Consider the following 14,545-nt stretch of genomic DNA (forward strand, 5'->3'; position numbering starts at 1 on the left):
AGATCATTTCAACCCCTTTAGGATCTATTTAATTGTATGTCTAAGCTGCTTGCCAATGTCCTTTTAAACTCATCCCTTTAGACTAATTCTTCCCCTTTTTATTAGGCTTGCAGCTTATTTGGAAGCAAGGAAAAATAGCCCTGGGACATTCCCCATATAATGCAATGTAGTAAACACAAAGTTACCATTTTTCAAGCAAGCATTTTAAAGCCTTAAGGCTTTTAGTAGCTAATGTTGCGCTCTTCAGGAGAGTCTGGAATCTAAACAAGCTGACAAACAGAATCTCTCTTCCAAAAAAGCTTTCTAGAGCAGATATACTTTCCCTTATTATAAAAATAATTATAGACGTAGAGCTTGCAAAACAGCACTTGTGCTAATTAGATAACTGTCTGATCTTCCTCCTCTATATACTGAGATCTTGCATCAATGGTCAGAGGCTGGCTGGAATATCACTTAATCCAAATCCATTTTGACAGAATGATTCACCTCTGGCACAACCCACTCGTCCCTTCATGTGACATCTGACTACAGAGATCACTTTATATTCCGAACACCCAAACCACAAATAGAGCTTCCAGTTATTCCACTATTAAAAGCACAACAGGAACTTGCTCATTTATATTTAGAGCAGCAGATACTTGTTTCATTTAGGAAATGCAACAGCACATGGAAAGGAAAAAACAACACATGGAAAAGATGGAGTAAAAGAGAAAGCATGGCTCTTCATTTACCTTGATCATTAGGCATTTTATCTGAGGATTCAGCTAGTGGGACAAGCGCAGTGAAGGAAAAAACAAGAGAAAGATCATAAGGCTTGAAGGAGTGAGAGACAGAATTTCAAGTTTCACATAGCATAAACACACTGGCTAGAGTAAAGCTTTCAATTTTAACCATGAATACTCACATGGAAAGAGCACTGTTAGAATCATAACTTTTTATTCTTCACCTCTCCTTAAAGTACTTTTTTTTTTTCAAGGTATTATGTTTGTACTATTTCAGTAGGTAAGCCCTCAGCAAGCACCTTGTGATTAAAGAGCCCGCTGCATCACACTAGTTCCCATTACCTCAACCAAGCTGGCAGCGAGCAGTATTTCACCAGCTACCAGCTCCAGATCCTGCTGCCTTGGACCATTTTATCATGAGCAGACGTGACACATAAGACCTAGAATCTTAAAGCAACTAGAAAGTAGTTTTCTAAAACACATGTGGGACACAAGCCCTCAGCATTAATAACTAGATGTCCTAAGGGACCACCACTAATTTTGAAATAACACAAATGAGCAAACAGTTGAGCAAAAACTGCATATGTATTAACCACATGCAAGAGCAATCACAAGGAAAATTTTATTCTAATCCAACTTCATCATCTCCCTGTCTTTTCCAGTTTAACTATAAAATTCATGCTACTTGGTGACTTATTCCTATAGGGATGGCATTCAGGAAACAAGGAAGATATTTAGCTCTGTGTGATACTTTACCTTTTGGGGTTCTGAACTGAACTGCCTCAGACATAGGCCCCATGCCCTTGGAGTTACGGGCCTGAATTTTGAAATAATACGGTGTATCGAGGGTCAGTTCTTGTATCTGATGGGTCAGTCTGTTTCCCACAACGGGTTCAATAACCCAGTCGTGTATTTCAGCATTCACATCCGTACTGTAGTAAATGATGTACCCTATTCAAAGGAAAGAAACAAAAGAACTTTACACATAAAAGAACAGGATAGTCATAAGATCTAACAGCAAGAGTTCTATCGACTTTTAATGATATTTGCACAGCTAAATGATTATGGGTTTTAGAAAGTGTATTCTTACATTTTCAAAGACTAGAAATGCATTCATTATTAGACAGCCTTCCCATCTAAAATTTTAAGCTATTCAAAAGCATGTTGAGAGAAAAAATCTATTTAAAGTGTCAAAATTATTTTTCATCGCTGTTCATTAAGTATGGATGAATTCCTTGCTTCCACCTCTTTATCTGTTCATGGACCAAGTAATGTAAAATAACATTAAGCTACTCTTATAAATACATCCTCAAAGTATTAATATTTAGGGAAAATTGCTAACCTTGAAACAACAAAACATTCTCATGCACAACAAAAGAACTTGTGTTTATGAGTTCACATTAAATCTAATTGGTTTATTACTTTTTCAGTTTATTAACAAAGAAACAATCTGAAGAGAACTGAAGCTATCTTGCAGGTCCTAGGAAAACATTACAGGAGTATGTGATGTGGTGTTAAATATACTGCACATACAAAGTGATATGAAGTAAAAGCATTGTGATTTTTTTCACAGAGAACATAGAGCCCCTGGCATTAATTTGCCCAAATATAGGGCTAGGTCAGAGGCTTCATGCACAAGTTGCTACTGCCCTTGTCCCACTGCCCACCTGTCTGTGGGGTTCAGTAGGAAGAGGGAGGCAGGTTCTCTGGAGCAGCTTCCAATTCTTTTGAACAACGAAAAATCTTGCTGGTACCTCACATGCATGTAATTCCCTGTAGCCAGGATGGCACGGAGGATGATGCCCGAAACACCATTTGTAGGTCTGGTAGGCTTAATTTCTGCCCTTGGTGGCACATTAACCTCTGCGGGCTGGATTTAATAATTTGCTACTTGTACAGGTCACAAAGCAACCTATCTGTAACTGGTCTAGGAAGGGACAACATATGCACACAGCGACAGCTGAAAGCACTATATGCAGCGTAGTGGCACCAGATAACTGAGTTTCCTCATGACTGTACTAATTAGTCAGCAATTATTATGATGCAAAAGCATCTGGAATCCAGATTAGCACATTTCAGAATTTCACATCCATCTCAGCCACATCAAAGGAAAATAGGAACTGCAAAGACAAGAAAGTATTCCACAGACATGCTATCCAGAGCATGGAATTACTTCATTGCACAGCATTTCTGCTATTACTGCACAGAATGAATTGAGCAGGGTTAATCAGTAATTAATTACTCAAGTCTCTGCTTCTCTCGCTGGCAGTGTCTCTGTCCAGCAGAGGGCACTCAGCTGCCACATCCCCAAAAATCCCTGCCTGCCTCTCTTGGCAAACCCAATCTGATGTTTGGTGGACTCGTACCCCTATAGACACATAATATTTTAGAATTTAACTCTTATGCAAATACTAATAAATACTGTGCCTTTCCATCCAACACGTATGAAAAAATGCAAGGTTCTCCTTCACAGTATAGACATTGCAACGAGATTTGTTACCTGGAAAATGCGTATGCTAATTTTGCTAATTGCACTGTGTAAGTGAATTCTGATCTCTTTGTATTATCGCCTGCCCTTCCTCACATACACGCGTGATGTAAGGTGACAGGCTTATCTTTTTAAGAGCACATATACGCTGGGGTTATTTGTGCCTTGCATTTCGTTTCACACCTGTCAATGACCCTCATTGACCGCTAGCAACCAAGTCCTTTAACCTGCAGTAAAGATAAAGTCTCCCGCTCCTCCAGTCAAGCTTTCCTTCCCATATGGAGGAAACATCTTGCTGATAATAAAGAAATGCAGAACTGGCTTTACAGAGACAAATGAAAACAGAGAAAGACACAAACAGCTGTCTGTATGCACAGACAGAAATGGCTCGGGCATTCTGGCGCAGCACGAGCTGCTGCTCTGCAGGAGTTACATCCCCATGGCTGCACCGTGAGACACACGGCACCCGATCACACAGAAGAGCAGTGTGCCGCTGTGTTTGCGCAACCCTCCCGCACTGTTGTTTTAGCACTGACACCAGGAAGACAGCGAGTGCACCTGGCACAGCCACAGCATCTTACCTGCAGGCTCTGGGCTGCAAGCTCAGTGCCACTTTGCTTTTTAGGGGTCTTTCTTACATTAATACTTAAATTACTGTAATTAAATACTTAAGAATACTTATAATAAGAAGAAAGTGTATTGCTTTTACTAAAGGCAGTCTCCAATATTCTGCTTTTTCAAAGGAATCAGACTCATTTTTGTCTCCTGTCTAGAACACGGGCTACAGCACTGAGCACTGTATAATCAGACTCTTGCCTTGGTGACGGGTTTCAAAGGTTTGATTCTTGTACCACAGTTAATTCTGATAACAAAAGCAAAATCATACAGTGCAAACTGTATGCTGATAAAATCTGCTTTAAGCTTAAAGCCTGGGAAAAAAAGGAAAACTGAAGTGAATTATTTCAGAAAGCCTTTAGAAATGGGAATCCAAACAAACAGAACACTTACCGAAAGGAAACAGTAATTATTGTTTTCTGTAAATGATTTACCCTACATGAAAGTGATGCAGTTACCAAGTCAAATAACAGTTTGCTCCTAATGATTATGTCAGGGGATTAATAAACAGGCTTTAAGTCTGTTCTGCACCACAGCAATGGCAGGAAGATGACAAAGAGCACCAGGACAGAGACTTCTAAATAAAATACTGACAGGCCGGATGCATTAACAGATGTATTTCTGGAGGCTTGCTATTAGAATAGCACAAACTGATGAAGGCAAAAGTTACTGAGATATTTAAACTTTCAATTATATTTGTGGTTAGACTCCCATTTCATACTGCAGTTACAGTTTATATCTTGACATATATTTTACTGGGTACAAAAGTAAATAATTAATCCGAGCTACTAAAAAGATCGGCAAAGAAGATATAGAACCTGTGGATAGCTCCAGGCTAAATATGGAACATGATCACATAGTTATGTAGATTACATTCTGCTGTTAACAAGCTATCTTGTATCTGCCTTTGTAGCTCATGCAAACTGCACCTGTAATTTTGCCATTGGCTTCGGACGGAGGCTGCCAGTTAACAATTATTGTCCGAGGTTTTCCCTCTTTGCTCACCACAGTCACATCTTTGGGAGGAGAAGTAGGAACTGCAAAGAAATGAAAAACAGGTTATCAGAAACAGTTTGCCCAATTTCACTGGATGTAAGTAATCTCAGCACCTTCACTTTTTACTAAAAGAAAGGCATGTGCAACAATAAAAACCCTGAACATTCAGTCTTCAGATAAATCCGCTATACCAGTGCAGTGGTCTTACTGATTTACTCCATTAAACTGGCAAATGCCATCTGGTGCACGGTATTTCCTTTCATGGCAAGTTACCTGTTTCTAAAGCCTCTGTCACCAGACGCTATGATTCATGATTGAGCTCATCTATCTTCAAAATCACATCATCTTCAGAGAACTCTAGTAGTTGGGGTTAGTGACTTCTGACATGAATTTGTTTGCTCATCAGAAAAACTGCATGAACTCGTGGAATGAACACATTTTATAGGCACAGGCATATGAAATATCTCCATGTTTTCAGGTTTGTGGACCAAGACCAAGTAATGCCAATTTGCCACTCAAATCTGAATCAGCAAGGTAAATCCACCAGAGGTTTAGAATTGTAACCAGTAATTCTTAACTTACTTTATTGAACATTTATTTGTGATTTGCAAGGAAACCACCACAGAAGCATGCGCAATCAAGAAATACTGGCAGAACACAACTGTCCCAACTTTTCCCTTAAGTTTCCAGAGAGCAAAACTAAGAGTGGGAGAGAGGGAGAGCTTTCTGCTCCCATCAGCCCCTCCTGCCTTAAACTCAGGAAATGGCACAAACCACTCCAGTGAAAGACTGAAACCTGAGTCCTTTCTCCCTTCGAACTCAAATATCCAGTTGGGGCTTGGATTAATGGCTTTCAAATGCACAGAGCCCACGTCTCCAAAGGTGCATTAACCAGCTACAGTTTGGAATGCCACATTATGAAAAACATTAGACTTTTAATTAGGTAGCAAAGTGTATTTGCCTTGGATATTTAATACCGTTAACAGTAACATTTAGTGCTTACACAGTGCTTTCCACATTTAAAGAGCTTTATGTATATTACCTATTAGAAATTAATTTGCACATCCTCTGATGTGGCTACCTCTTATCCCAATGCAGAATAATAGGCGGAAAAAACCAGGGATGGCAAAAGAGATTCAAAAGTTACTGTAATAATTAGCCTAGATACTTAAAAGCATGCTCCACAGAAATGATGTAAAGCACTACTCAAGGCCTTAGAGTAAGCTTCAAAGAAAAAAGAAACCTCAGGACTAGCCCTCAAGAGATTAGTAATGCAGAGAACAACACTGAAACCAGTTATCCTCTATTTTTCTTCAGTCTTAGTTGAGGAGCAAGTCCTGTACAACGCTGCAAGTCATGAGTATTCAAAAATAATGAGTCACACACTCAGGAATTTGGCGAGTAATATAAATCACAAGATGTGTTATGAGAAAATATATTTAGCTTTTGCTTTTTTTCTTTTGCCTCTTAGTTCCCAAGCTTTTAGGTCATATTTACAAATATTCCTTACAAGTGCCCCAACTAGAAATGGACTCTATTTAAATGGAAGAAATGAAACTGCCTCTATCTCACCCTCGCTCCTGCACTTTCTGAGTTTCAAATTCTCTTCAAAGAACTTTATCTGTGCAACTTTTACAATCCCTGCACAGAGTTATGGATGAGAACAGTGTGTGTGTACCAAATACCGTTTGAACACTGGATGTGCATAGCAATCAGAAGGGGAAGCAAGGCTCCATGCAAACTGGGCTAGTTCCACTGCTCTGATGTCCTCCGTTTTTGGGGGAGTGCATTCTGACAAGGCCACCTACCTCTGGGCAAATACATCACTCTCACCAAAAACTAAGACAATGTTTTCAAAAGCAACTGATGCTCACTACGGGTTATGGGACTTCAGAATAAGTTAGGAGCTTGCTGATTTAATCTTTTTCTTAATCCTTGTTTTAGAATATTTGGATGACCTGACCAATTCTTCACATACTTGACTTTTTGCTGTAATTTAATCTAGTCTGAGAACTGCAGGGTAATTTGAATAGGCTCTTTTTTGTCCCTACTCTTCAAATAAACAGAAACACCAGCATAATAAACAGTAAATTCAACTGCACAAAGATCATTTCTCACTGTGGGATGATGGGGGCTAATGAGGGACAGGTCAGGAGATTCTGGAGCTCACAGCTACTCACTGGGCCCAAGTTCCTCCCAGCAGCTACAAACCCTCTCCTGCTCTCTACTTGGAGAGTGCATCACTTCTGCAGCCCTGGGAAGTGCTATGCCTATTCACGTTGAAGAAGAGTAATTTAGGGTTCATTTAGATGTCTTAATTTTTATTGGGATTTTGGTTTTGATTCATTTGCCTCATGCACTTCCTCACTGTAATAATCATCATCATGATACCGAATTTAAATTACTTGCTAGATTATTGTCTTTGTATGCTTCTTTATTCTCTCCTGTCTGTGAACTGTGGTACATTATTCATTACTTCTCTGTAATCTGATGTAAATTCTTTTGCATGCAATCATCCCTTTGAATTTTGGAGTATGTTTTTCTTTTTTAATCAGAATTTCTGGCCAAACTAGAAAGAAAAGAACCCCCCAGAAAGAACTCCTCAGCATAATCATTTTAAATACATGCTTTCGCTCCTCCAGGATTCTGGCAGACAAGATTTTATTGATTTCATCACAGTTGTCAACCATTCCAGAAAGGCACAGATGATTACCTAATTCAAAAGTTGTTCCATGTGCTGTCATACTCCAAGTACTTGATCTTCGACCTTTAGTCACCATCACAGAGAATTCATACAAGGTATTTGGTTTTAACCCAGTCACTAAATAGCTCAGAGTGGTTGCATTTGCAGTCTGAAAGAAAAACAAAGTGTCAGTAACTTCTGAACTGATAACCATCCATCACCAGCTCTCAGACACCCGTCTCAGGTAATATAACCACAGTCATCAATTCTCTAACGTTTTTGCTCTGTCTTGCAATTCATTAATCAACTATTAAGGTGCCATTGTTTTATCCTGAGCTAGAAATTCCTTCTGCAAAGAGTAAAAACATTTAATATCAATTACAGATATTCCTTAAAAAAGCAATACGAGGTCCAGGGCATGCTTATGCAGCAGGCTGAATCACTGACTACTTGGCAGGGGGTTAATTTACAGCATTTCATTAACTGATCTAACTAGGGAAAGCAATGAAGCACAGCTAACAGTAGAAGTCCTTCATGAAATCCACATCTTCCTTTCAAATTCCTGTTAACATTTTCAGTGAATTTTTAAAATATTTAAAAATAACAATAAAAAAAATCAAGTGAAGGTACAGGTGCTGAGAGACTCGAAGATGCTGACGCTTTATTAACACTTAGGTTTTTATCAGAAAGGGTTGTTATCTAGGACCAAACACTGAACCACACATGGTTTATACTGTGATTTGTAACTCAGCCATTTACCTAGAGTTTTCGACCTTTAAATCAAACTATCTGATGGTTGTTATACATGACCTAAACATAAACAGCACGTACTTGAGGCATATGGAAAAAAGAAAGAGGTTTCTGTATCTATCTGTATTCCTTACCTTGACCTACACAAATCTAAATGTAGAATTCAATAGTTAGCTGTTTCCAAATACAGCAGGGTCATACAACACCTGTATTAATAAATAACTATTGCCTTTAGAAAACAACTGTTTTCAGTGATTTCTTTTTCAAGGAAAAGACCACCTATAAATGCATATTCCTTGAAGACTCGACAAATAATATGGCCAAATTCTGCAGAGAGAACTCTTATTTCTCAAGTATACAATGACAGATTTTTGCTACACCAGGTTAAAGTTCAAAAAGCTGTCAGCCAAGTGATACTTAAATTTGTACAGAGTACTTTGCTTGTTCACAGAGGTGCATTTTGCCAGTTAAGACATTATAGGATTTGACAGACGATAAAGACATCATAAAACTAATCAAAATCAAATCTTCCATTACCTTTAAACCTTAACTTGTGCAAAAAATTCAGTGGATTTTCAAAGTAAATGTGATTGTGGCTAAATGGTTCAAATATTTAAGTGTAGAGCAGAACAGTTCCTGTATTCTGTGGCAAAGCTTGACTGAACACAACCTGCCTAGTACAAACATGAAACCATGAGCTCAGAAGAGCTTTTCATCAGCTCTCTGAGTGCCAAGCAACATTTTCTCCAGGCTCTTTGCAATGCAGCTCAGGGACATGAGGAAAACAGTGATGCTACAGTAGAAACTGCAAAAACTTTTGGCCTAGATAATAATGTAATGTCAAGTCCAACAGAGAAGTCTTTTCCTAATGTCTTGCATTATGAGCTGGACTTACCCCTGCAAAGTGCTCACATTTCTTCCTCTCCACAATCTCTGGAAAACCCTAACACCATTTAAGCACTCAGTTCTGTTTACAGCACTTTTTAGCTCCTAGCTTCAGCCATACGTGGCAGTTGGACTCCTTTTTAAAGGTTAAAGTTATATTTTCATCTATGACTTTGAAGCTTGGTACCTTTTAGTTTCAGTACACATCTTCCTGAATGTAAATGACACATGAAAGGCCAAACCAGAGTGCAAGACTTCTCTGCTTCCTTCTCTATTTTTATGCCATTTACTGTTTTTAAGATCACAGCATATCCCATTATACTAAACCCTGCTCACCTACTAGAAATAAACATCATAAATATTACCTTGTAAAATATATATTTTTTTTATACAGTCCTATAAGATCTAAGTTAAGATTTAATATTTTAGCTTATGCTTGAGAGCACAGCTGATATAAATCACAGGGAGCCTGTGCACAGGACAACCCCTCGCCACCAACAAAGATTCTTTGAAAAATGCTCTCTGATCCACATTAGTGAAGCTACACGGTTCAAAGCACAGTGGAGTATTTCAGCTTCAGGAACTATATTACATCTGTTCCTGTGTTTATATGCTCTGCATGGACACAACTCCTATACAGACTTAAGAAAATATGGCTCCTTGAGGTTTGTACTTGCATTTGAAGCATGCTCCCTCTTCTTGCATAAGTATTTTGTGAATGTAAGCATAGAAAGTGGAAAATTACGAAACAAACTATATCAACATCCCATTTATTGAAGGGAGTGGTGGATGAAACAACACCAGGATGAACAGATGTAGCTCTGGATACCAGAGAACTGTCCTGAAGGTAAGATTTCTGTGTGCGAGGCTGTGTAATGGAGAAGCTCTCATGCAACTCGGCAAACAGCCTCAAAATGTGCAATAGGTAGCAAAGCTTCTAGAGAGATGGCCATGATGAGCAATACACTAGTCTGTACTTAATAAAGTAACCAAAGACCTGACTGAAATACAGCAGCTTATTCAACAGCACTGCTGAAAAGAGGTTTTGCCTGTCTTAAAATTGCCATTTGTTTTTGTTCAACTGAGCAGTACAGATTTTATCACTGAAACAAAGAAAGAAAAGCCGGAAGCAAGTTCTCCAGACATCATGGTTTAAAAATGATGATTTAGGGCAAATGTTTCATACTTAGGTCCTTTGAGGCAAATGCTTTTTTAAATGAGTAATTTTGAACTATATTCCATCATTACATATTATTTTTGGTTCAGAGTAAAACTTCTTGACCACTGGCTGCCAGCACTGAGAACAGTGGGAGTATTTCATTTACCACTGAGAGTGGTTTTTTTTAAGCTCTTAACTAATGAAACTGCAGCATTATATAAATCACTCCTGAGACATCCTCTGCACATGACTCAGGAATGTGAATTCATAAATAACTTGCCTTTAGAGGAGGAACACACATACATACATCTTTTCATTTCAATCAAAAAAAATATCTGGTTTGTAACAAGATTGCTCTCTAAGAGCATAAAGGGAGCTCCACTAGCTGGATATTTTAACAACCATTTCCTCTGAGTCTCATTTCAAATGTGAAATTTGCAGTCAGCATTTTTCAGGCCTCCAAACAGCTCTGGAAATTAAAAAATGCAACCAACCAACTCAAAAGATCCAAACTGAAAAATCCAACCCCAGATTAGATCTCCAATTCAAGGCAGGCAACAATATCATAAAGTTATCGTTATGTATTTTGTGGCCATCTGTTCCCAAAGGGAACCCTGAACATAAAGGGTTTTAAAACTGGAAAAAAAAAAAAAAAAAAAAAAAAGACTTAAAAGAGTAAATATTTCCCAGTGAATGACTCACCACACCACACAGATTCAGAGTCCTCTGCTAACTGGAGAGAAACCATTAGTAACACATACCTTATTAATGCATTATTGGCTCCTCTAAGGTAAGCCCACATGTCACAAAAAGCCATCATGTCAAGGTGAAGAAGAAAGTAGGGAACTGTCACTGTGTCCACAGCTCCCCAGCAGAAAGTCATTCTGGAAGAGTCTTCCTTCCTTGCCCAAGTCAACTCTTCCATTCACTCATATGCAACATCTCAACCTCTCACACATATACCAGAGACCACAAACACCTCCTTCCACCAAACCCAGAAGAACTTTTGAAGCAATGATTTAACCGAGTGCTACTGATGTGTGAACACAAATAAAACCAGATACAGATCTATACTGCTTTCTAAGCACATCTCTTGACTCTCAGCTTTCGCTTAACCCTAGCATGAACATGAAACTTGTCATTAGAATATCCCAGCTGTGCCAGCATTGTTGAAACTCCAATACCTTGTACTTTGTATTTGCAGGAATATTGGTTTTCCAGCGAACTGTGTAGTAGCGAGCATCAGTGATCTTCTGGTTCTTTGGCAGAGAGTTGTCTGCCCAAGTGATCCTTATGGTGTCATGACTCAGAATGGAAGCCTGAACTCCCACCGGTGGCATCATGGGAGACGGATCTGGCACTGGAGTGTATGGAGCATTAATAACAAACAAATCAACTTCGGAAGTGTCTAGGGAATTGATGGGTAAAAAGTAGTGTATTATAATTAAAAAGGGAGAAGGTGGCATTTTAATGTAAACAAAAATAAAAAAGGGGAAATGCAGGGTAATACAATGAAATGAAGGTGAGAAATGGAGAAAAAGAGAGAAAAGCCAGAGTTAATAGGTGACATAAGACTGACTAATACAATTACTGTTGCATTGTGTTCCCATAAGACAATGACGACATATCTATGCTATAGTTTGCCGCCTAGCCATTAGCACTGAGAGCATGCAATCAGGGCCTAAGAACCCCAAATATCCAGTAGTTTTAATTTTGACTTTGTTTGCCTCAGAACATCCATTGATTGCTCCTCCAGAAAACAGCGAGGAGGAAAAAGAGTGGGACTTCTAGATGGGTAAATGCCACTTCATAAAAGTAACTCCCATCATCTTTTAAAGAATGCTCATGGCAGGCAAATCCCATGTATCATGCAAATTTGCAGTAACTGAAAAAAATTGAATTCCCATGTCCCCTACAAAATCTATCAGAATTCTTACTTTTCAGGAGATTAAAACAAACAGAAGTGTTAAACATTTGTACAAAATAACTAAATAATGTCAACAGTCTAGCAGGGAGCACTGCGAGCCATACGTTAGTAGTAGCTCACTTGCAAACAAATTTTTCATTGTATTAATGTGTTACAAGACGAAAAACAATTAAGCCAAGAACTTGTTTAACATAAGTAATGGCAGACTGAGACTTAGACAAAGAAAGTGAAGGCATCATATTCAAAAGCTCCGTGTAAAGACAAAAAACCCTATACTTGTCCCTAAAAACAAAACAACAACTTTAGAATTGTACCCATAAAATTTTTGCTAATGTAATGATAACTTTTAAAATAAGAACATCTGTAAGTTGTTAAAAGATAAATTTTGTAATTTAAAAATAGTATTAATTTTAGGCAGTTAAATAAATGGATGAACCATGCAAGGCAATCACTGAAACAGTAAGGCCAATCAGTTAAGGAAATGGAGAGTACTTGATGACACTGAAAAACCACACGTTTACATGACATATAATCACATTTTCATCTGCCATGCAGAAGGTATGTTACTGATTTTCAGCAATGCACAACTTAAAAGCAGCCCCTTGCCTTTACCTGAATGAGGCCTGGTCACTGCACTCTCATAGAGAGGAATTCCTTCACCAACATTGTTGAATGCTTTCAGAGTTATAACATAGTGGGAGCTCGGGTCTAAAGGAAAAAAAATAGTAGTATATTTTCAGTGCAACCTGTTTATGAATCATCCTGTTTTTTTCCCCTCTATGTTTTCTCTGCTATGTTCAGTATTTTGTTTTTTAAGTAAAATACATGAAATACAAAGAATAAGTTTGCACTGTGAAAGTCTCCACACAGACCTTCTGTTAGTGTACAACAGCCCTCATACAGCAGAAGTCTGTAGTCAGAGCACATCCACCTTAAGTACAGTCAAGCTAGTAATGAGGAAAAACATTCTAAAATGACCATTTTAGGTTGTTCTACTAAATATTATCTAATGCTCCAATTTTAGGGAATTTCCCAACAGTTCAAAATACATTTATTTTGCTATCAGGATATCTTACCTACCACAGGCAATTCTGCGGAGGGTCTATCCTGTATTTTAAAGTAGATGCCACAGTAACTTGACATTTTAGTTTATTTTTCTGCCTGAAGCAAACTGCTTTGCAGCTCCGGAAGGAGAATAAAGAAGTGCTGCTCAGCATGAAAGTTTTCATAATAGTTCTGGAAGGGAATGCATCAAATCAAAATGCACTATGCTTCAAGCTCAGTGAATTTAGCATTTATTTATTTATTATTTTTTTTTTAGTTCCTCTGCCTCTTTGACATCAACAGAAAAATGAGTTTGTTTTAAATTTATCAACCGTCTGGCATCCCAATGTATTATCTTCATAATGATAAAGATCCTTTTAGAAGACACTCTGATAGTCTTCTATCTTTGTCATATCATGATTAGAAAGCGGGAATATAAACTAGAAGTGAAACATTGGCCCTGGTGTTGATTTCTTTTCCTTACCTAAGTTTTCAATGGTGTAGTATCTCTGTTTATAGTCCACCTTGATGGTCTGTGCATGAGGACTGCCAATGCCATACCCTATAGCATAGCCCCTTACCACGATGTTCTGGTTTTCAGGTGGAGTCCAGCTCACTACAATACTGGTGACAAGCGGACGGACATGTAAGGAGCTTGGAACTTCAGGAACACGAGTTTCTGTTAAAGAAAAATGACAGATTTAAAGGATTGCTCTTACATAAAGGTAATTACATGAAGAACCATGAGCTGGTACGGTAAAATGTAGCACTTGTACTCTGCTCCTGTATTAAAATGAGTATGGTCCAAAGGAGACGGTTTTATTGTATAAGAGAGAGCAGAGAGCTCTCTAATAAGCAGATGAAAATTATCATTGTTTTGTACATTAGTATATTTTAATAGATACTCTTTTTAAAAGAAAAGACAGTCATGCTGAAGAAAATACCAGATCTGCTTCAAGGCAGATTTTTATATATGTATTTGTACATGTCCTTTTCAATTTGTAATTTTTCAAAATATTCATTCAATTATCACATTCTTCTCCTCCCCAGTCTGCTTTTAGTTCCATGATATTACTTACTGTGGGCATTAAATAACTGTATTGAAAACACAATCACAATGAAATGAACATTCTGAGCTCACTGTAGGATTAGGTAGAATATTCCAAAGCTCTAACAACTCTCAGTAAACTGAATATTGCATTTGTGGCAAAGGTTTGTTGTGATTTGTCCTGTAACTGATGCCACCTTTCTTGTCACTGCTTAAATCCTTAAGTCC

The 14,545-nt window shown here is 38.1% G+C and overlaps 1 protein-coding gene across 8 annotated transcripts in view; it reads right to left on the reverse strand.

The window, feature by feature from the left end:
• Positions 1-14,545, reverse strand: part of NEO1 (neogenin 1) — a 191,498-nt gene that overhangs the window by 19,336 nt on the left and 157,617 nt on the right. For 5 of the 8 annotated variants that reach the window (XM_035335487.1, XM_035335483.1, XM_035335486.1 and 2 more), the window contains exons 15-21: positions 13,754-13,948; positions 12,838-12,933; positions 11,483-11,706; positions 7,535-7,673; positions 4,755-4,862; positions 1,479-1,673; positions 732-764 (exon numbers count right to left, since the gene is read on the reverse strand). In XM_035335487.1, coding sequence (XP_035191378.1) covers positions 732-764; positions 1,479-1,673; positions 4,755-4,862; positions 7,535-7,673; positions 11,483-11,706; positions 12,838-12,933; positions 13,754-13,948 — 990 coding nt within the window. The remainder of the gene's footprint in view (positions 1-731; positions 765-1,478; positions 1,674-4,754; positions 4,863-7,534; positions 7,674-11,482; positions 11,707-12,837; positions 12,934-13,753; positions 13,949-14,545) is intronic. The other 3 variants (XM_035335485.1, XM_035335481.1, XM_035335482.1) reach the window with 2 other exon arrangements.

This window comes from Oxyura jamaicensis, chromosome 10 (assembly GCF_011077185.1).
Source record: "Oxyura jamaicensis isolate SHBP4307 breed ruddy duck chromosome 10, BPBGC_Ojam_1.0, whole genome shotgun sequence".
In the NCBI taxonomy this organism is placed as follows: Eukaryota; Metazoa; Chordata; class Aves; order Anseriformes; family Anatidae; genus Oxyura; species Oxyura jamaicensis.